A 23,494-nucleotide genomic window follows, 5' to 3' on the forward strand; every position below is an offset into this window, starting at 1 on the left:
GGGAAGAAGTCTGCCTTCGACACCCTGCCTAGGAAGAAGTCTGTACTTGATCACTCACTGTGGAGAAGTCATTTCTACTTTCTCTCCAGAGTAAGTCTCACTGCTGCATCGGCCCGAATTTCTGTGCGCCAGTGGTACGATTCTACTATATGTTGCCCAATGACACGGTCGTAAATAAATGAACAGTTTCCGAGTTTGCTATGTTAACCTTTGGAAGCACTCAGTTCTTAATAAATTGGTGTGACGGGCCCTCTCTGCTGTCGAGTTACCTCCCCAGTCATCAGCTGGTTCCCGGTTTCGGATTCTCTGGAAACTAGCTCTTGGCTCCTACCCTCTGCTAAACTGTTGCTGTTAATCAATAGGGAGAGTTGTTGTTGTTGTGGTCTTCAGTCCTGAGACTGGTTTGATGCAGCTCTCCATGCTACTCTATCCTGTGCAAGCTTCTTCATCTCCCAGTACTTACTGCAACTTACATCCTTCTGAATCTGCTTAGTGTATTCATCTCTTGGTCTCCCTCTACGATTTTTACCCTCCACGCTGCCCTCCAATGCTAAATTTGTGATCCCTTGATGCCTCAGAACATGTCATACCAACCGGTCCCATCTTCTTGTCAAGTTGTGCCACAAACTCCTCTCCAATTCTATTCAATACCTCCTCATAAGTTATGTGATCTACCCATTTCATCTTCAGCATTGTCCTGTAGCACCACATTTCAAAAGCTTCTATTATCTTCTTGCCCAAACTATTTATCGTCCATGTTTCACTTCCATACATGGCTACACTCCATACAAATAGTTTCAGAAACGACTTCCCAACAGGGAGTGTTGTTTCAATATCCGGAACAAGTGGCTGGCCTGTCCCTTCTGAGGAGCAGAACCACTCCGTTTCTCAGGGAACCGCAAGAGGCCTGCCACCTCACACCACTCTGTGAAGGGCTTTTCCAACTTGAAACCAAACTTCTTTTGTGAAACAGTTATGCTCGGTTGCAAAGCTCCACGATCAGGCCATGACTGAAGAGTTCTGCCGTCTGTTATCTGATGTCATAAGAGGAGTAGAAAAGATGGTGTGGGTGTGAAATGTCGATTTTTATTTTCTTAAAGAAAACTTTTGTTCTTAGTTTCCTCTTTAATTTGATGTATGTTTCGTTGACTTTTAATGACGTTTAGTATTTTCAATTTACTTTGAAATAATTTACTGCGCAAGTAAATTCTACAGGTTCCTTGAGCACTGTTCAGTTAGGACAGATATCTTGGGAAATCTTTGCTCTAGGTGTCATAGTTGATTTGTAGTAAACCTCCTGCTGGGTAGGTTGGCTATACTGGATGAAATAATATAACTTCTGCTTGTTTTATAATGCATCACATTTTCATTGTTTTTTAATGCGCATTGTACCTTTCGCTGTGTATATTTGGAGTTGTAGCTCATTGAGTTGTCTTTCTCTCTTTAATATGACCCCACCAATGGGAATATTTAAGAACAGAAAAATATGAGAATAGAATCTGCAAAACATGACTCGTTGGAAGCTTATATCTAGAGAATGGCCTTAGGACAAGAAACACCCAACAAAGTTCCTCTCCACCGTGTTGTTCCAAGAAGAAACTTGTGAGCGATAAGAAAGTGAACAGTGAAACCAGTGCCAGTAATATAAGTTTAATATTAGATTTAAGTGTACTAAAACAATGTTTAATCATAACTGCTCGTAAATCTTTCGGGATTTAAGGTCGTGGTCCAAGAAACTCTTCTGTTCCTGATGCTTAATCAAACTGCACACTGTAACTTGTGTGTGGAGAGATTCTAAAAAGTCTTCAGATGAAGAGTTTGGAATTCTATTGTGCGAGTTGTGAGAGTAATGCGCATTTTGGATATCTGAAAAACTGCAGAAACAATAAGATACTTCTATGGGCAGAGATGCATCGCTAAAGGCCCTATGGCTGAAACACTTGGTGTGCTTCTGTGAATCTGCCATTTCCCACTACTAATGTTTCAAGCTACTCAGATGCTGTAGGGAAACAGTAAAAGTGATAGCAGAAGAATCAATGAAATCTTTAACAGTAGAAGAAGTTGAAGAAAATGATAGTAGAAATGACAACTACATAGCATTTGACGGATGACGGCGCTAAAAGAGGCGTCAGTCTATAATATCTACAATAAATATTGTTACCGGGAAGGTCTTGATTTTGGAGAATTCCCAAAACATTGTCATCGATGCACAAACGTCGTTACCAATAATAAAGAGAACACAGTTTTTGAACACAACTATCGGAAATCATATGAGGGGTCCACTGGAAGTATCGATCCCTCAGCTGTGAAGATTTTTTAGTACTCTCAAGAACAACGTGGCATTCGTTGATCTACATTCATTGGTGATGGTGATTTCATTTCACTCAAATCAATAAGCGAGAACAGGACCTATGATGATCTAAAACCACCAAAATTAGTATGTGGCTACCATGTGCAGAAATGAATGGGTACCTGACTGTAAAATCAGGTAGAAATATTCTAGCTGAAAGTCTGAAGATGGAAAGATCATTAGAGGATGTCTGAAAGACAGAACAGCCACCCAAGTGAATATTGTCACCAAACAACTAGATAGAATACAATCAAACTGAAAGGAATGAGGAAAGCAATATGGGCAACGTTTTTCTACAAGTCATCGAGTGATAAGGAGCCACTAGATAACTTGTATTCAATATACTGGTTAAATACCGCAAATCTGCGACAGCAGGAACCTAATATACTCGTAGAAAAACCACCTGTGAAGCTGCTGGAGCAGTAACAAAGCCACTGTATGAAATATAGCACATAAAAATCTTCTGAAGAAATGACTCACAGGAAAAACTCAAAATGAAAATGGACCAGTGTGACGAAAAATGTATTTGTGGGCTTTAGGACACTGAATACTGGGACCAGTGATTCTGTAATCACCTCCAGCGACGGAAATGGAGGCAGAATAAAGGATATGAAGCAATTTAGAAGTAAGTCTAGCCGTAATACAGAGGCAGCCCTATAAGAACTGGATAGACAGGGAATCTAAAAGCCACAAATTATGGTCATAAATACAACAGAAGGAGCAAGCTTCCTTTGGACAGAACAGTTACTGGATTGGTTGATCCTCAAGAAGATTATCGTTACAAAGCTGGAGAACCTTAGGTTGTCCCTTCACTTTATAGTGAGGTGCCCCTTTACTTCAACTTTCAGGTTCGATTTCTGGAAAACGACATTTTTAAACGTTTCCTATTATCTAAGAAACTACTTAAGGTAAAGCTCTGAAATTTTTACTTCGCATTGACAGTGGTACTATGTCTGCGTACATCTGCAACGGTACACATAGGTCTCATAGTTTGATTATAAAAGTATTATAAAGAAATACATAAATTTATAATACCTTCATTAAAAGATTCATATTTTGATTCCTAAAAAAGATACTTGATTGTAGGTAAGTGAATGCATAGGATATGACTCTATATGCTGGCAAAGTTTTGTTTTATTACCTTGGATTGTTCCTGAGAGAACGTAATATAAATATGTTAAATTTAATATTATCAGGATAGGGTATTGATACTCCCCTTAAACCACCCACTCACAGCCCGACTGGTTGGCAGAACCCCCTCCCCCCCCCCCCAGCAGCGTCCTTCTCTTTCCTGCAGAGCGAATCGCCGACCAGTCTGACTGTGTGTGGACACACTGTGACTGTACGGTCGACCCCACCTGCCTGCACTGACGGAGTGTGTTACGGCAGATAGTGGTCAGGGCAACCAGGTAGTAATCTGCCAACAAACTGACTAACCTGCACCTACGATCCAACATCTGTGAAGCTGTCCACACAAAGATAAACAGGTCGGGGCAGACGCCCTCGGCAGTGCGTGTCGGCCGACTGATCGACCCCTGTATGGGAGCCTTTAAAGGCGCCCATTTACAGCCTGAGTGCTCCATCGGTGCGACTACTTGTAGACTGGTGGAGACAGGTAGGGCCCCTTTCTTGTCTCCACCGGTGGCTTGTGGGTTGGCAGGTAGCGTGCGGGGAAGCAGGTAGAGGTCCGTCCGTAATAAAGACGGACATGTGCCACAGACCTGACCGCAGACCCATGATCTGCACACAAGGGAACTGGTCGGGACAGACTCAGTCGGCGGACGGCTCAGTGAACTCGTCTGCCTGTGTATGTGGGCCTAGGAAGGCTATCAGACTGCACATAGCACAGAATATCCTCCAAAGACCGCAATGAGCTTAATAGCAGGAAGTACACAAGACCCCAAACAATACATCAGGACGAGTGGCCTAGCTGCTTGGTCACACGGGACTACAACTACATCTACATACATACTCCGACAGCCACCAAGCGGTGTGTGGCGGAGGGCACAATTCGCGTCAAAGTCATATTTCCACCCCTCTGTTCCACTCGCGGATCGCACGAGAGAAAAACGAATGTCTGAACGCCTCAGTACGAGCTCTAATTTCCCTTATCTTTGAATGCCTGCATATACAACGTAAAAAATATACTGACGAACTAAATTCTGCAAATACAGAAGGTTTATTGAGATAAATGTCAGGATTCATCAACTAACATCGATCGAAAAGCCAAACGAATTATCCAAGAATGACAATAAAACATGAGACCTGTCAGTTCAACAATAGACTGTTGGGTATCAGCTGCACCTGTAGCTGCGGTTTGAGCGAGTATGCCTCTCTGGATCCCACGCCAGTTGCCCACTGATAGCTGTCGCCTGCTCCACGTCCTTTGCTGATTGTATGGGGGCTACTCATATTGCCTGGACCTGCTGTGTTGATAGTCCCAAGTATCATAACTCTGAGGTTGAATCCTGGATTTTGTTAACGGCACTGGTTGATGAATAGTGGTCATAGCGATGTACACTGAACGGAAGAGTGAGATAATTCTGAAGTCACAGCTTGCAGCAGTGAGTGGAGGTTATACAGTGATCAGGCCCTGACTTGCAAGACCTGACCAGCTCCTGACTGCCCGACAGTTCCCTCCCCTCAGCAGGTGTTGTGCCGGTGTTGCAGGCGCCAGCCAGCGCACGTGGTGCGTGGCGTGCCTGCTGGTGCTGCTGCTGGCGCTGACGGGCCTGGGCGTCATCATCCCGCTGACGGCGCGCCTACGTCACACCTCGCACACCGACCACCTCGCCGCAGTGCGGCGCATGCTGCTCGACCACCCGCTCGTCGACGGGTGAGTCATTCTCATCGGTCTCAAACTTGGGCTACCGGACAAAACAGACCTCCTAAAACCAAATTACTAAGAGCAAGTGGGGGAGCCGTACAAATTGAACCTCAATATACATAAAATGAATTGTTCCAGCTAACTGACTTATGGATTCACCATCGTCCAGTGTAAACCTCTAAACACAGAAACTGGAAATTTGGAGAGGTTGTTGTTCTTATGCTGTAGGCGTCGTTCAATAAAGGATTATTCGAAATTCCATCTCTAATGGGGGTGAAAATTTTTTTAAAATTATTTCCTTACGAAAGCACTTTCAAAGCTAAAGCTATAACTATGAAAATTTGCATTGGAATTCCTTCGCTCTGTTACTGTTTTTGGAAATTCAGCCCACAATAGGTTGCAATAGTGGTTGAGAATTTTTCAAGAAAATATTTCCTTACATTGAACAATGTTAAAGGTAAATCTATGAAAACTGGTACTTGATTTATCGGTTAGATATAAAAGAAGGTGTATTAGGAGATGGAAGTTTCCATGGAAATATCTCAACAAGAACACAAAAGCCATGATTAACAAAAACCGTGAAATCCAGCTCCCAGATTCGCTTTTTGGTCAGAAGTACATTCGGAAAAGACGATGCTTCTATGGACACAATTAGCGGGAAAAATTTAGAAGATGTTACAGCTTCTGAAGAACATAAAATTTCCATTAAAGAAAAATAAAAAGTCTATGCAGGCTATAAGACTATGCTACCGAAGCTGCGAAGCCTAAACCAGTTATGTGTATATATAGTTCATTGTTTCTTGGAATCGAAAAGCTCTAAGATTTTTAGGTGTTATTTCTATCGATATTGGCAAGATATCAGTTTCGGTAGTTCAGAGGCTTTTAAAAATGTTATAAGTATAATTTTTCTGCGTAATTTCGTATTAGCTCCTGAAATTCCTGAGAAAAAAACGTCTTAGGAGTCCGGCAGACTAACGGTCGGATAACAAATGACAAAAATCTTTTTTTCTTTTCGTATAGTTAAAATTAACAATTTTCCAATTTTTGCCTTTACATGTTCTGTGAAACTTTGTCGCTCGCCACATTTAGTGATTCCACATCAACGATAAATACACTATATGTTTTGATAAGTGAATTTGTAAGTGTGAAAATATAAAACATAAATGGCCCTATCTTTTGAGTGCGTTGGCTCAGAGGTTTAAATTTTTTACACCGTAGACCTCAGTGTGTGACATGAATTTCAACTTGATATTTACACCTTCTTGAGAGAAAGCGGTTTTAACAAACAGATGGACGAACAGAGAAAAGGATAACAACCTGATGCTGTAAGGGTTCCGTTTTTACCGAATGAAATGTGGAACCAAAAAAGTGAACAAAGTGGCGTGGGGAAGGAACACAATGTCATAATGACAGTGACCTGTTCAAAGTTTGGAGAGACGGACATTCATGCATGTATGTCGAACTGACCTAGAAATCATTGAACACGGCACACCCACCGCTCGACTTTATTGTGGCACTGTATTCCTTCCTCGTTAGCGTCTTCTGTGGGGTGCATTCCGCCCTGACTTCATTTTCACGGATGACAACGCGCGGCCGCAGCGTACTGTGCACGTGGAGCAGCTCTTGGAAAGCAAAAATATTCAGTGAATGGACTGGCCTGCTCGTTCCCTCTAATTGGAAGCCACAGGTCACTTGTGGAGCACGTTCTCAAGTACGATTGGTCATCCAGCAGTCATAAACCATTCTGGTGGTGGAGAGGAACATCCTACTGGAAGAACTCGTTAACAACCTTGTGGCCAGCTTAGGAGTACGTTACAGAGCAGGCACTGCCATCTGTGGTGATCACACAACCTATTACGAACAACGTCCCACCTTATGCAATTTCCAGGGGCTCATCAGGAATCGCAGTGACTGCAGGGTAATTATTGTCTTCGAATATGGCGTAGAAAAATTTCCGCTACCAGTCACAGCTGCAGTTGTGACTGGTAGGGGAAACTTTTCTGCACCATATAAAGCAAGTCACGGAGTTCAACAGCATCCACTAAGGATAAAATTCATTGTCATTTGTTTTCGTTTCATTGCGTGTTTGTTTCAGGTACCTCCTGTACTGTGCTGTACTGCACTGTACTGTACAGTACCTTACTATACTATAGTATTTCTATGTATCGCTGAAGCTCCATAGAGCTAGCCACTGATACATCATGCGAAAGTTACTTTCGCCCAGAGGTTCTGCCCACCAGTGCACGTTTGCTCTTCAGAAATTTTCACGATACAGCTGGAATATCTATCAGTACACTCATTTTATTGGGCAAGCATTCGCTTCAGAATATTTACTGCAACTGTGCCTTCCAAAACTGAGCAACTAAGGGGAGAACAAAAGATCTCGCTTCAGCCAAATCTGGTTTAAATACACGAAAGGCTTCTCTGCTTTAGGCTTATCACCCACAAGGCTGACTCGGATGAATCAGAATCTGTACGGTTTTCCGAAGGGGATATCTTTTGACATTGCAGTATATCGACAGTCAGTGTACCACCTCTCAGTGGAGTAAAACTGATTTGTTTGAGGGACGGAGGGAGGGAGGGGAAGGGAATGTTTTTATTTTTTTTCACATTCGTCGTAGTCTCATTTCCAAGAGGTCGTTACTTCCATCTCCAGCATCACTGTAGCTCGCAAATCGAAAACAGTAATCCGCCAATGAGTTGTATAGAGACATATTCGACGTGTGACGGCTTTCCAATAGAAACAACTGAAGCTGAAAGAATAGTAAAGAAACTTGCTAAATTGTCTACAGAATGTCTGCGAGAAAGACAGTCCTTCAGAAGAACGAGTGGAGAACAATATAATAAACCATAGACCTATCAGCCTCCTCTCCAACAAGTACAAGCTAGTCATCATCGTGATCGTCATCATCATTGATTAAACCCGTCTGCTTTCTTCCATCCTGCAATATCTTTGTCCAGCCATGCTTTTTTCGATCGTCCAGCGTTTCTTCTTCCGTGTTTCTGCTTGTAGTTTAGTAAGAATGTTGGAATTTTAGCCAGGACTCTTTTTGCCACATGTTCCATACATTTTTCCCAGAAGTTTCTGTTCATTTGTGTCGTCAGTCCGGTAGTATTTCAGGAAGCCAAGCATGTTATTAAACTTAAATAATTACGGACATGCCTTTGACTACTGCGTCATTCTGAAGTAATGACTGTAACAACTTAGAATTATTCAGACCAGAATGATTCCCTAAAATTGAAATGTTTTGCAAGAAATGTGTGTTGTTAGAACTATTACTTGATAAATATATAACAGGCAAAATGGAAGTAAAAATACAGTTCCTAACAGATTATGCGGTACATGTTGTTGGCTAACAATATTTTTTTTTCATTCGTCGTTAACGCTAAATGTCTTCATTTCCCTTCTAATGTCCTGCTTTATCGTACTGTCTAATAAGATGACCCTGCCACATTTCTAAGAAGTCTAGTTTCTGCTCTTTCCGCTCTCTAACTGTCTTGTTCCGTTAGTGTCCAGCATTGACTTCTATAAAGAAACTTTGGACCTGTAATTACATGTTATAAATTTAGCAACATCTCCTATGTGGTATTCTGAAAGTTTCTTCTCGTTGTGTCACATACAATTATCCCCTGCTGTATAGAAACATACATTTGGATAATAGTAATAAAGGCACAGGAGAGGAAGGAATGAAGATTAGGATTTTGTGTGCCTTTGGATATGAGGTCACGAGAGACGGAACACAACACTAGCTCAAAAGTGTGTGTGTGTGGGGGGGGGGGGGGGATGGTCAAAGAAGTTGGCCGTATTCTTCCCGCTCTTCCCACACTATACTTAGTACAAAATTAAATGCAGTACTAGGCGTTGTCTCTCAGCTGACCCTGGCAGAAGCGATGTTTCCAGTAAAATATTGATAACTTGCCACTCTACAATATAACGGCTTCCTACTCCTTTATCCTTCCGACAAGTCGAAGTTCTGACGACGTCGGACTCGTGTAATATCACGCACAATGAGCCGTATCGTCTCGAAACCAGGACATAATAGAAAAATAGATAAAAAATGCCAAAAATCTGTGTTCTTTTTACTTTATTTGGATCGCTGATTAGGAATCAGATGTCTGAAAACACAACTACAAATGGCAGATCCAATCTGGGGAATCAAAAATTATATATTCAGCGGATTACAGTAAAACGTCGGGTAGAAAGTTTTGCGAGGTCGCTGATAACGACTTAGAAGTCAAAATTACCCTGTTAAAATGTTTGATTCGATTTTTTGCGTTTTTAAATCGATTTCATGGTCACATTTGTTGCTTTTGTCGTTATTGCTCACAGAAGGAACGCTGTCCGGTTTCCCACTAGGAGATTCGAAAAGACGATCTTTTACCTCAGGTGGCATATGTTTATCTTCTTCAACTGTCATTTTCTGGAGTCTTAAGATAAATAGATACGAAGATGCCAGAAGCAAACCATAGTTTTCTCACGGGAATATTTGCGTGTAAAATTTTCTCATTCACGCCAGATACTCTTATTCCGAGTTTCCTCCGCATCTTCAGACAGCCGACCAGTAGGCTACAGAGCATCTTCGATATGGCAAATTTGTCCATCAAAATTATGTTTACTGATGTCGGCTTCGGGTATTACTGCAGAATATTGTGAGCCCGGTGAACCTGGCAGTCGACTTCCGGGAGATATACATTTTTCTCAGAATTCTTGATAGATAGATCTAGAGTTATCTGTGCAATATTTGAATAGTTCTGCAACAGCAAAAGCAAATTACTATGGACAATTTTAATGTTGTAAATTTTGTTTTCGCCAGTTTGCGGAAAAAATACGATCAGAATTCAGAATAGCTCCTAAGAATTTTACAAAATTATCTAATGACATTTTATGTGCAGCTCATAGTTTGTGAGATAATTGCAATAATGAGGGACACATTTTCACTGTGTGGCTCTGCCGCACGGTAGAAATATGATCTAAGTTGATGTACGTCATTAAACGGGTTACAAATGTAGTAAGTATACGTTCTGGTGTGGTATATGATCTAAGTTGATGTACGTCATTAAACGGGTTACAAATGTAGTAAGTATACGTTCTGGTGTGGTACCCATGTTACTTTACCTGACGACTAGCCATGTATTAAATTGGCCAGACAAACAATATCTGAAAAATACATCATTGTCCCATTTACTGTTAACCGAGGGCCGGCCGGTGTGGCCGTGCGGTTCTAGGCGCTTCAGTCTGGAACCGCATGACCGCTACGGTCGCAGGTTCGAATCCTGCCTCGGGCATGGATGTGTGTGATGTCGTTAGGTTAGTTAGGTTTAAGTAGTTCTAAGCTCTAGGGGACTGATGACCACAGATGTTAAGTCCCATAGTGCTCAGAGCCATTTGAACCATTTGTTAACCAAGGACTGTCACGGCACGTATCACATAGTTTTGAGATTGGAATGGAACAGCAGCACTGCGCAAGTAAGCACCAGTGCAATCTACACAAGATTTTGTGATACTGAAACAGGAACGAGCACTTTTTTTCCTTTTCTATCCCGTCCACGTTTTGAAGCGAGTTGAACCACTGTACCCCGTGACGATTGGAACGTTATATTTATTTATTTATTGTTCCATGGGACCAAACTAAGGAGAAGTCTCCATGGTCATGGAACGAGTCAATACGTGAAATTATAACACGATACTAAAAACAGATAAAATGAAATATAAGAAACATATTCAGGCGACAAGTCGTAAGTTTAAATAAAGAAAATCAACAATGTAACACTGGTATTTGCTTAATTTTTCAGCTCTTCCAGGAGCTCCTCGACAGAATAGAAGGAGTGAGCCATGAGGAAACTCTTCAGTTTAGCCTTAAAAGTGTTTGGGCTAATGCTAAGATTTTTGAGTTCTTGTGGTAGCTTATTGAAAATGGATGCAGCAGAATACTGCACTCCTTTCTGCACAAGAGTTATGGAAGTGCATTCCACATGCAGATTTGATTTCTGCCTAGTATTAACTCTTGGGAATAAGCTAATATTGCTGACAACAAACGACATAAAAGAAAATATATACTGTGACTGCAATTTCAGAATTCCCAGACTATTGAATAGGGGTCGACAAGAAGTTCTCGAACTTACACCACATATAGCTCGAACAGCCCGTTTTTGAGCCAAAAATACCATTTTCGAATCAGAAAAATTACCCCAAAAAATAATACCATACGACATAAGCGTATGAAAATATGCGAAGTAGACTACTTTCCGTGTTGAAGTGTTAATTATTTCAGATACTGTTCTAATGGTAAATATAGCAGCATTTAGTTTCTGAACAAAGTCCTGAACGTGGCCTTTCCACAACAGCTTACTATCTATCCGAACGCCTAGGAACTTGAACTATTCCGTCTCGCTTATATGTCCATTCTGTCTGATCAAAATATCGGTTATTGTTGAATTGTGAGTTAGAAACTGTAAAAACTGACTCTTACTGTGATTTAGCATCAAATTATTTTCCACAAGCCACGAACTTTTTTCATGAACTACATTATTTGATAATGTTTCAATATTACACACAATATCCTTCACTACCAAGATGGTGTCATCAGCAAACAATAATATTTTTGAATCACCTGTAACACTAGAAGGCATATCATTTATATTAATAAGAAACAACAATGGCCTCAGCACCGACCCTTGGGGAACGCCCCACTTAACAGTGCCCCATTGGGACTGAACATCACTACCACTCTCAATATTGCGGAGAATTACCTTCTGCTTTCTGTTCTTAAAGTAAGAGGCGAATCAATTGTAAGCTACTCCCCTTACTCCATAATGGTCCAACTTCTGCAGTAATATTTTGTGGTCAACAGTCAAAAGCCTTAGTTAAATCAAAGAAAACACCTAGCGTTCGCAACCTTTTATTTAATCCGTCCAAAACCTCACAGAGAAAAGAGAATATAGCATTTTCAGTTGTTAAACCATTTCTAAAACCAAACTCTACATTTTACAGCAAATTATGTGAATTTAAATGTTCCAGTAACCTTGTATATACAACCTTCTCGATAACTTTAGCAAACACCGATGGCATGGAAATAGCTCTAAAATTGTCAACATTGTCCCTGTCTCCCTTTTTATAAAGTGGCTTCACTACCGAGTACTTTAATCGGTCAGGAAACCGACCACTCTTAAAGGAAAAGTTACAGATATGGCTAAGTACTGGGCTTACATACATAGAACATTCCTTCAGTATTCAGCTAGATACCCCGTCATATCCATGAGAGTTCTTGGTCTTTAGTGATTTAATTATTAACTCAATCTCCCTCTTGTCAGTATCATGGAGGAGCATTTCAGGTAACAGTCTCGGAACACTTTTTCTAAGAGCGCTATATGATTCCCTGTTGGGACTAGGTTTCTGTTTAGTTCACCTGCTATATTTAGAAAGTGATTATTAAACACTGTACATTTATGCGACTTATCAGTAACACGGACATTCCCACTACGCACTGGTTCTATATCCTCGATCTGTCTCTGCAGACCAGCCAATTCCTTTACGACTGATCATATGGCTTTAATTTTATCCTGAGACTTAGCTATTCTATCTGCATACCACATACTTTTTGCCTTCTTAATAACATTTTAAGCACCTTACAAAACTGTTTGTAATGGGCTGCGGCATTTAGATTTTGACTGTTTCTAACGTTTTGATATAATTGTCACTTTGTCTACAAAATATTCTTATCCCTCTAGTCAGCCACCCAGGCTGCCTGTTTGTGCTAGTACCCTGTTTTGAACGTTCTAACGGAAAGCAACTTTCAAAGACCACGAAAAAAGTCTTGAGGAAAGCATTATGTTTATCGTCTACTGTATCAGCACTATAAACATCTTGCCACTCGTGTTCCTTGATAAGGTTTACAAAGGTCTCTACAGCAACTGGATCAGCTTTCCTAAAAAGTTGATAACTATATTTAGCATGTGTTGCAGCACAAAAATCTTTTAGAGTTAAAATTTGTGCATCATGATCTGAAAGGCCATTCACCATTTTGCTAACAGAATGCCCTTCTAGTAATGAGGAATGAACAAAAATGTTGTCTATGGTTGTTCTACTGTTCCCTTGCACTCTCGTTGGAAAGAATAGTGTTTGGATAAGATTATATGAATTAAGAAGGTCCACCAGCATCCTTTTCCTTGCGCAATCACTTATACAATTAATATTGAAGTCACGACATATAACTAACTTTTTGTATTTCCTATAAAGTGAACCAAGAACCTCCTCTAGCTTTAGCAAAAATGTTGTGAAATCGGAGTCTGGGGATCTATAAATAACAACAGTTAGAAGTTTAACTCCACTAAATTTAACCACACCTGCACAACATTCAAATACCTTTTCAGTGCAGTACTTTGAAACATCAACTGACTCAAATGGGATGCTGTTTTTCACATACATGGCTATTCCCCCACACCGCAAAGAGCTCCTAGAAAAGCTGCCAGCCAACCTGTATCCTGGTAAAGGAAGCCTCTGAGTTATCTGCTTATTTAAGGAGTGTTCAGATATACCAATAATTTCAGAGTCAATATCTATAAGCAGTTCACCAACTTTATCTCTGATACCTTGTATATTTTGATGAAATATACTAATTCCCTCATTACTCGGATACCTAAACTTTGTCGAAAGTGGATCCTTTGTTAGAGAGACTTCCCATAAGCAGGAATAGCTATCAGCTGACTTCAATCTAAAAACGGTACAGCTCTAACACCCACTACTACAGGAATTTTCCCATGAGTGATCCCATCACCCCCACATATGCTGTCACCAATAAGCTTTGCCAACCTCCCCTTCCCACACCTGTTGAGGTGCAGGCCATGTCTAGTGAAACCCGTCCTGCTGATAGACTCCACCGACACCACTGAAATGTGACCCATGCCTTCTGTCATCAGCGCACCCCTAAGTCTCATGTTATTATGTTGTTGCTTCGATACAGCAGTTACGTCCAGTTCAACTGTTTAAGGACTTCTTTTGTGTTATAAGTACACGAATTCTCTGCTTCATGCTCGTTACTTTACTGTCATTCCTCTAAAAAGGAATCGGAGTGGAAATGCATGGTGGATGTAGCAGGCTGTGTTGGCTGGGTGTGCAGGCACAACGACCTGGCGTGGAACCTGCGGAGCTTCCTGCACAACCGGCTGTCGCGCTTCAACCTGTCGGCCGACCTGCGGCAGGTGGCGCCCTGGTCCAGCTCTGCCTGGTCCCACACCGACCTGCCGCGCCTGCGCAAGGGCCTCGTCGGAGCCCAGGTCAGTATTCCCAAGTACTGCTAACTTACCCACTACGCGTGTGAACCACATGGCAGGGCAGGACAATGCAGTGTCTCACCATCCTCTACATATCTAGATTAGGTTTAGTCATCCTTATCCGTTCCCATTTCAAGTAGAACGCAACTGATCTTTCAGTCTCTTCTTAGGACACTCATCATTCGATTATCCCTTGAGCTGTATATTTGTATTTTAATTTAGATATTCGTTCTTCTGACATCCTTTGAATGTGTTCATGCCATTTCTTCTGTACGGCTCTATTTTCTTAAGTACACTTTTGACACTCAGTTCATTCCATGTTTCACTATTTGTTATTCGATCCATGAATTTCTAACCACCCAGAGGTCTTAGGAGTCTCATCTGTGCTGTCTCGGTCCTCCTCCGCTGATTGGCTGTTAAAGTCCAAGTGTCTCACCAATACATTAGAAATGGTACTGCCATCATATTATAAAATTTTAGTACGGGCTCTTTTCTAACTGTTTGTAGAGAGTGCGATTTCTAGTACCCACCAGCTGTTGGAATTTTCGCAGTTGCTGTTCTTCATCACTGTGCGTAATGTAAGAGACTTCACAGCCCAGGCATTTAAAACTATTTATTTGTCCTAGCTGTGTATCATCAGTTATTAATTTTGCTGCTAAATGCTTCTTAAAACGGAATGCCATTATCTTAGCTTCACTTTAAGTATTCTAATATTGTATTCTCTTTGCTATCTTATTCAACGACCAAACTGCTCTCTGTTATTTATCTTCTGAGTCCACTAAGATTATGTGGTCACCTACAAACAGGAATGTATTTACAACTTTATTATTAAACATATAGTGGTGCACCACTTTACTCTGCCACGTCTTTATGACGTGTTCGGTGGGTATGTCAAATGTATATGTAACAGAGATGTTATGTACACTCAAAACACCTAAATTAAAATCCATTTTAAAAAATTTGCACTAGCCCCAAGATCACTATCAATCGATATACATCTAGTGCGTGGTTGTCACGGTGCAAATTATCAATTTTGTTCGCAGCGTTGGCAACAATGGCAAAAGATCAGCGTCTCCCAAAGATGAAATTAAATTTGATTTAACTTAGTTTTTGCGGCGGCGCGATGCGGTGCTGTTGTATCACTCACCGTGTGGTGAATCTCTCCTCACACTCACGTCTCCTTAACTGAATTGCAGTTCTCTGCCGGTAAAGCTATAGCAAAAAAAAAAAAAAAAAAAATCATACATCAAAGTATTTATGTTACGGTGAGCTTGCATACACCCATTACTACCAAGCCTTACTCTAAGCTGTACAAAGTCTGAAAAGTCCACACGCACATATCACTCGTAACAGTAGCCATCTTGCGGTAATTATTAGTTGCCCATTATAGAAAGATTACAAACAGTTGGTTTCTTTTAGAATTGCTCGCTCAGATGTTGCAATAATCAGAGTCACGTAGCAAAATGTTCACATCGCGAGTAAGCAACACGCCGTTCGGAATTTAGTTATTTAAAATACCCCAGAGGTTATGATTCTCACAGTGTTCATTAAATCGAACACTCTTACGCACTTTAGGACACTTTTCAAACATTTCAGTATCGAAATATCGCAATGTTAATAATTTTCATCGGAGTACCTATCAATAGATATGACCATTATGAGATCCAAGCCCTGACTGTGCTCACCTCACTGCACAAAATAGTCTCTAGTTCCCAAACTACGCGTGAATCTGCTAGTTTATGACTGGCAGAGAAATATTACAGCCATTCGGAAAGCAGCATCAAACCCGCTCAGTCCCGCGCTTATATAAAGAATCAATCAAAATGTGTCACTAAATCAGAAGAGTAAATTTACATGAATAAATTTCGAAAAATCCACAAATATAAAATTAACTCCTTGACAAAACTACTTTATGGAAGTCATGATATCATTTCCCCACTATCACAAACTGATCAAATAATTTATAACAATTCCTCTGAACGAATGACTAACACGCATGTCCTCGAACATTTGTCACGAGACCAGATGCTTCAGTGTATACTATAAAAACTTAACGTAAAACATTTCACACCTTCATTCACTCTCATAACTAAGCACAATTGTAATGGCAATTACCAAAGAATTAGAAAGTTAAACAAATAGAACGGCGAATAAAAATGACTGTTGTGGTTGTAGCTCTAACTGTGTCCGTCAGCTAGTGACGTCTACCAGATTGCACAGAAACTACATACAGTCGGGCATCAGCCGCCACCTATCCTGCACGTGACTCAAACGGCACACCTGTTCACCGCTGTGGAAATCTCAACACGCACGACGTAAGGCGCTACGCCTAGCTAACTCGTCATCCAGATATTCACCCTGAACAATTCTGTGTGTTGCGTATGCAGCCGGGAACAGTCCTTTACTGCCGTAGCGAGGATACAATCTAGCTCTATCTCTCAGGAAAATTGGGATAGTCTCACAAGGAAGCTTTTGTCCAAGGAACTGCAGATTTTGGTCGTACAGGTACATGATCGGCCTTCTCTTTTAGTAGTGGATTTCAGAGATTTCCACAAGTCCTCAGTATTCTGGGTATAAGCCGACGGATTCTTCGCTGAAACGTTGGCAAATTCGTGGTCTAATAATTCTTTCTTCAAGCTGTTGAAAGACTTCCAGCGGTCGGTAATTATTAAGTTCCTAACACGAACAGCTGCTTTATAAGGGAAACTGAAAGTCCGTTTATCCATCGAATACAATTTAACTATGAAGCACACACGAGACTCCCTTTCAGTACTCCAAACACACATTTCTGTTCAATTTAGTTTTTCGAACGTCGCCCTTTCCTGTACCTGCGAGTTATAATGTGCGATTCATCTTCTTCTACGACCGAGCTTTCACAGCATACAGAAACACTATCGTTAGTCACAGTCACCGAGCGAGGTGGCGCAGTGGTTAGCACACTGGACTCGCATTCCGGAGGACGACGGTTCAATCCCGTCTCCAGCCATCCTGATTTAGGTTTTCCATGATTTCCCTAAATCGTTTCAGGCAAATGCCGGGATGGTTCCTTTGAAAGGGCACGGGCGATATCCTTCCCCATCCTTCCCTAACCCGAGCTTGCGCGCCGTCTCTAATGAGCTCGTTGTCGACGGGGCGTTAAACAACACTAACCTAACCTAGTCACAGTCACATAACACGCCTCACGAACCACAGTTATCACAAATAACATTGCACTCGCAATTTTTTTGTAACCGCCACTGCATAGCTGCCAAGTGGCTACCCCGGGGACGGCTTAATGAAGCTTGTGGGTGGGGGCGGCTGCCCAGAGGAGAAAGATGACTCAGGGCTCCTCTACTTGAAACTTCGGGGGAAAAAATCTTCAAAAACTATGGTTTTAAGCTGTTTTGATACTTAAAAATATTTAAAAGTTGCCAATGTATTTTATTTTAGACAAAAAAGGTTTAAATTTCTTGAAATGTGTAGCATTCACAACTTTCTTTTGAGTAATTCCTTTTAAATAATTGTTAACACACAGCAACAAGCTCATAAGCCTTTTGTTAACACGGAGTTGATAAGCAAATTAAAAGCAAATAAATTGTAATTATTATAATATAATTCTAAAATTGTAGTTCTTAAGCTGTTGACAGTTATATTCTTGCCAGTTTAGTTCATAAATAAATATATACTTATATTTTGAAAATTATAACTGTAAAGCATGCTGCTGTGGCTGATCGGAAAGCCCTACTAACATTTGGTGCCCACAATTCGAACAGGAGGAGGAGCACAAGTCACTGCTACAGGTAGTACATTTTCTCGGGCACACTAATTAAGATGGCTTGAGGAAAACTGAATTAAAGATCAAATCAACAGACCAACACTAAATTCGTGTGATTAACTATGGCTCAGACTACAAAAATTACCGTTTGATTTTAATTTAGCGTCGCCCCCTCCGACGCCCCCCTCCCCCACCACCTCCACCTTTAATTCGCCCTTGTGTCTAGCATGTATAAAAACATTGCGAAACGATTTCCTATAGAGTATATGGAGTGCAGAAGCAGGTAAATTGTAGCAGCAAAAAGAAATATCTCCACGGTAGTAAAAAACTGCCGAGTTTATATTGTATCGAAGTGTGACTGAAATCCGCAAAGAAACTACTGAAACGAATTACCGTTGAGGCAAAACAACACTATTCAGTAGGTACGTGTTACGCTTGCGAATATACTAGTAATCAGTTCCTCCTGAACTTCAATAAGTCAGGTCAGTATTCATTTCCCATCTTCGGCGATTACGACTCTGCTGCAGCGAATCATCTATACCGCTATTGCATTGCACTGAGATTTAATTTTTAGATGTTAACATCAAAAGGAGAGGGATGTTACTTTTTTACATATGCCTTTTTGTGTCTGAATAGTCACCGCCATGTTGAGTGCCAGCGCTCAGAGCGCGACTGTTTGACGTAGACTGTGTGTGCCAACGTTGCAAACAAAGTCGAAATCTGGCGCTTTGGCAGTCGCGCTTTCGATGTATATCGCTTGCAAATTATCTTGGAAATTACCAAAAATTAACATTTTGACTACCATAATTCAACATAAACTGACACATAAAATTGTGCTGCTGCGATAGTTAATAAAGCAGTATTAATTTCAGGCATTGAAAAATGGGGTCCTCTAAGAGCTGAGAGGGAGAGCCTTTAATTATATCTCAGTGAAGATACAGGGAATCGGCCGACTAGATCCCTACGTGCAATCCATACGTACACGAAGTGTAGCATTTCTGGACACATGTTATACGAACTTTTTTCCTTCATTTACAGTCAGGACATTTTGTCCCTGCAGTTTTTCGGCTTTAGTAATGTTCACCCCTTATGAAGGGGAGTCAAATGAAAACATCCACCACAATGGTTCCATTGAATGGTTCTTCGCAAAAGTAATCACACAAGCCTTAAGACATTTATCCCACTGGAAGACGAGACGGCGATATCCAGTTTCGTGGAACGCGGTCAGCCGCTGATGGATTCACAACCGCACCTACCCTTGCATTTCCTCGTCCAATTGAAACAGACGTCCACACACAGCTTCCTTCAGGTCGCCAAAAATGAGAAAATCACATGGTGAAGTATCCGAGTTGTACGGACGATCTTAGAGAGTTTCCCAACCAAATAGTTGAAGCATGGGTCTTGTCCGATTGACAGTGCTGGGGCGGGCGCTATCGTGCAGCAGAATGATCCTGTACGACACCAATCCACAGCGCGAGGGCGAACGGCAGATCCAACAATGGGAACACCCCCGTCACCCGCCAAAGAAATCTGAAGCTGTTCACCCAAAGTACGGTAAGGTCATGATGACTTTTCTGTTCGACTGCAGGGGGGCACCCTGCTCGTCGATTTCCTCGGGCGTGGTAACACAATGTGCAGCGCTATGAAGACACTTTGCGACGCATCATCTAGTCAGAACTCGAAGGAATGCTGTCGGATGGATTCATACTGTTGCACGATAACGCATTCCCCCATACTGCCAATCGAACGAAGGTTATGCTTCATTGTTTTGGTTGGGAAACATTGCAACATTCTTCACACAGCCCAGATCCTTCACTGTATGATATTTCGTTTTCGGTGACCAGAAATGACTTAACGCATGTGAAGTTTACTTTTGAATGAAACCATCCCTTGGCCCTGTTGTGGCTGGTGTTCGTTCTTAATTTGACTGACCCTGCTACGTCTACTCACAACAATATTTTCTGTCCTTCTTTGCGATTTGCGAAAGCATCTTACGCCATCATAACCTAGTACCCTGTTTTCCTAACAGATGTTTCTCATTCCTGAAAGACCCTAGTTGAGGCAGTATACGTCGATTTCTGTTGTACTTTTAACAGTACTAGTGTTACTTGTGTTATTAATTCCCTGTCAGTTCAATTTTCCAAAATGGCTGCACATGTATGCAAACTGGTTTTAACGTGTCCTTTCTACCAAGTACTACTGCTGTCATTTGACCTTTTCTTTTGTGATTTCGCAATGTCGTCTCACACACAGCTCCCTGATCTTTTGCGGCTGCTACCCTCTGGTCAGATTTCTATTGTTGAATGTTAGCTCAACCATTTCTACCTTTGGGTACCTTTTTATGTGATGTGCTGTTTATTTTTTATATAAATGTTTTGCTTTAATCCAGGTTTATTAAAATATTACTGTCTTGTAATTCTATGTTGTTTCATTCTTTTGACCTAACCGCACAACTCTAGTCTTAGTTGTCTAAGGACACTATGAATGTTGGTGAACTGTTTGATTTGTAAGTTACTTCTTTTCCTGAATTCGTCGATGGATCATTTTGGTGGAAAGATTTTTCTTGTAGCTTTTCATTTCACTTTCCAGTGTTTTCCGTACCTTCTCTCCAGTTCATAAATAATTTTCGTGAAACACAGAGCCAGCCGTATTTAGTGACAGAATGGCTGTAGTTGAGTCTGATGTGTTTGGAGATGCATTCGTATGAAGAGACAATTTTTTTCTGCTTTTCATCACTATCTTCATTAACTTTCGTTTAGTTCCATTTCCATGAATGGTTTCAGTTATGTATTTAAATTATTAAAGTCATCTGATTTTGACGTGCGTTATAGTTATACATTTTGGTGCTTGATTATTGCAAGTATATTTAGTATCTTCGAATGAAATCTGCTACTCAACTTTTTCTACAATTTCTTTTAAGAGTTCAGTTTATTTCTTGCTTTCTGTAATGTCACAAGATTACCAGAACATCTGCCAAACCGAGGCAAGGAATCTTTAACTTTACTCTGCCTGAGTTGGTGATTCATATGAAGGATAGATTTTTGTCATTAATCACTTTTTGAAGCACGCACTTGAATATTAACGAAGAGAGTTCTTCGGCTTCTCTTTCCCCGACATTGATCTTGAAGGGGTGTGCAGTTTCAACACTGAAACTAACTTTGATTTAGTCTTGGTCAGCGTCTGTTTTAAAATTGCTGGTTTTTGTGGTTATTATTATTATTTAATTAAACACTGATGCGAAATATCTGTGAGTGCAACCATGGTCCGATATAAGAGAATGTTTGAAGGTCCTAATTCGATGAAGTTATACGTATAAAAAAGGATTTGAGATATCCTGTTTTCATGACTAATCAGTGTTTCGAATCTTTAGAGCTATGCTGCCATTACGACTCCACGAGAGACGACTAACCGCTGCATTACCCGAGAACCCTTGCGCCTGTTTCCGCAGTTCTGGGCAGCGTACGTGCCGTGCGAGTCGCAGTACAAGGACGCGGTGCAGCTGACGCTGGAGCAGATCAGCGTCATCCGCCGGCTGGTCGACAGCTACGCTGACCTCCAGTTCGTCACCACGGCCGCAGGTGAGTCGCGGCCCGCTTGCATGTACCGAAATAAATGTTGCGGTGCGAAGCTGGATCTAGCGGGAGACATTTATCAAACCCGCCACAGCTGCAGTGAAAAGATGAACGCCATAGCAACAGAAAATACGTATGCGCTAATTTCTCTGGTGCTCCATTCTGGTCCATTTTTTTAGATGTATGCTCTAGGAAAAAAATTATGAACTAAAGAATCTCATAATTTCCGTGCTAGGGGCCTACGAGCAACACAACACTCCAGTGAAACATTTGAATATGTTGGTGTTTCATGAAAAAGGTCTACATCTGGAGGTAAATAATTACAAAAGGGGCTTACAAATACAGATGAAAAATTTATGGAATTCTCGAGTGTCCGCTCTGCTCACCTCCTAAGTTCTCCACAATATTTCGGCAAACAGATTTGTTATTGTCTTCAGGTGGTTTCTTACGACTGCTTCTCTCCTCAGATCGTCGTCGTGTATACATTGGTCCTTACCCCTCCGTTCTTCCGCTCCTACCTTAGAGTTGCCAAGATGGGTGTTGGCGACGGTGGATATGGCGACCCTGGGCTGCGAACTACGCTGTCGTCACAGGATGTGGTTGTCACTGTACGAGTTTTCTATTTAATGTAATGAAAGCTTCTGATATGAAGTTTGTAATGTCTTGACCTCGGGTACGTATTACTAATTTCAACGGGAATAAGCTGCCAACATCATAACCTCAGGGTACAGTTCATGAAACCATAATGTGCGATAAACCACAACTTTGTAATTGTGTCACCGTAAAAACAGAGTAGAGTATTAAAAACGTAGCTGTGCCGTGTCCTCATGGCAAGATATTTACAAGCGTGGCACGTCAAGAAGTGTCACGTGTGTGTGAGTTGGCTACTGCTTCAATGTTCGACAGCTCACTAAGTAGCAGGCATCCATATTTTTAATTAGAGTGGTTGTGATCCTAATTTCAGTGTGTTGGCTAATCATGCAATTTCAGAATGGGAAATCTTGATAAAGAACCTTGGTTTTGCTCTAATCTATGTTATCGTCCACTGCTGATTTGGTGGTCTTCTGTAATTCAGAGTCGCGGCTATGTTCACTGCACCTCACTTTCAGGGCATGTGCCGTTCCGCCAGTGATTGCCATGCCGCATTAGCACGGGGTTTGGTAGACTGTTGATCCATGAAAACCTAAGGAACGTAGGCGTCGTTCCTGCGGTCTTTCTGATAAGGCAACGTACAAGAAAACGGGACATCCGACAGGACGCCTCCAGAATATTGACATTGAACTTCTTCGCACTACATCCAATGGAAATACTTTCAAGAATTTTCGACCATGAGCTGCTGATCCATCACCAAATCAGCCATGACCGACCATAAGATAAAAAACTCGTCATACTATAGGCTGCAACAAAGCCAAGATACTTAAGCAGTATTTGTCCTTCTGAAATAATGTGATTAAAGAGTCTATCTAAATTAGGGTTCGAGATGGTAAAATTAGAACAGATTACTACGAGGGGCGTTCAATAAGTAATGCGACGCATTTTTTTCTGAAACTAGGTTGGTTTCATTCAGCATTCCACTACACAATATTATTCCCCACTCTTTTTGACATAAAACCTTATTTTTCAGCATAATCTCCTAGAAAATCTTATTTTACAACTTGACCTCTGATCAACCTTACGACACTATCTGGGAGGACCTGTATGCCTGCATGGTACCACTCTAC

General features: G+C 41.2%; 1 protein-coding gene across 1 annotated transcript in view; it reads left to right on the top strand.

The window, feature by feature from the left end:
* Positions 1-23,494, top strand: part of LOC126092242 (dipeptidase 1-like) — a 704,929-nt gene that overhangs the window by 323,917 nt on the left and 357,518 nt on the right. The window contains exons 4-6 of the mRNA XM_049907748.1: positions 5,021-5,186; positions 14,294-14,450; positions 21,650-21,779. Of these exons, the coding sequence (XP_049763705.1) occupies positions 5,021-5,186; positions 14,294-14,450; positions 21,650-21,779 (453 nt within the window). The remainder of the gene's footprint in view (positions 1-5,020; positions 5,187-14,293; positions 14,451-21,649; positions 21,780-23,494) is intronic.

The sequence above is a fragment of the Schistocerca cancellata genome, chromosome 7, assembly GCF_023864275.1.
Source record: "Schistocerca cancellata isolate TAMUIC-IGC-003103 chromosome 7, iqSchCanc2.1, whole genome shotgun sequence".
In the NCBI taxonomy this organism is placed as follows: domain Eukaryota; kingdom Metazoa; phylum Arthropoda; class Insecta; order Orthoptera; family Acrididae; genus Schistocerca; species Schistocerca cancellata.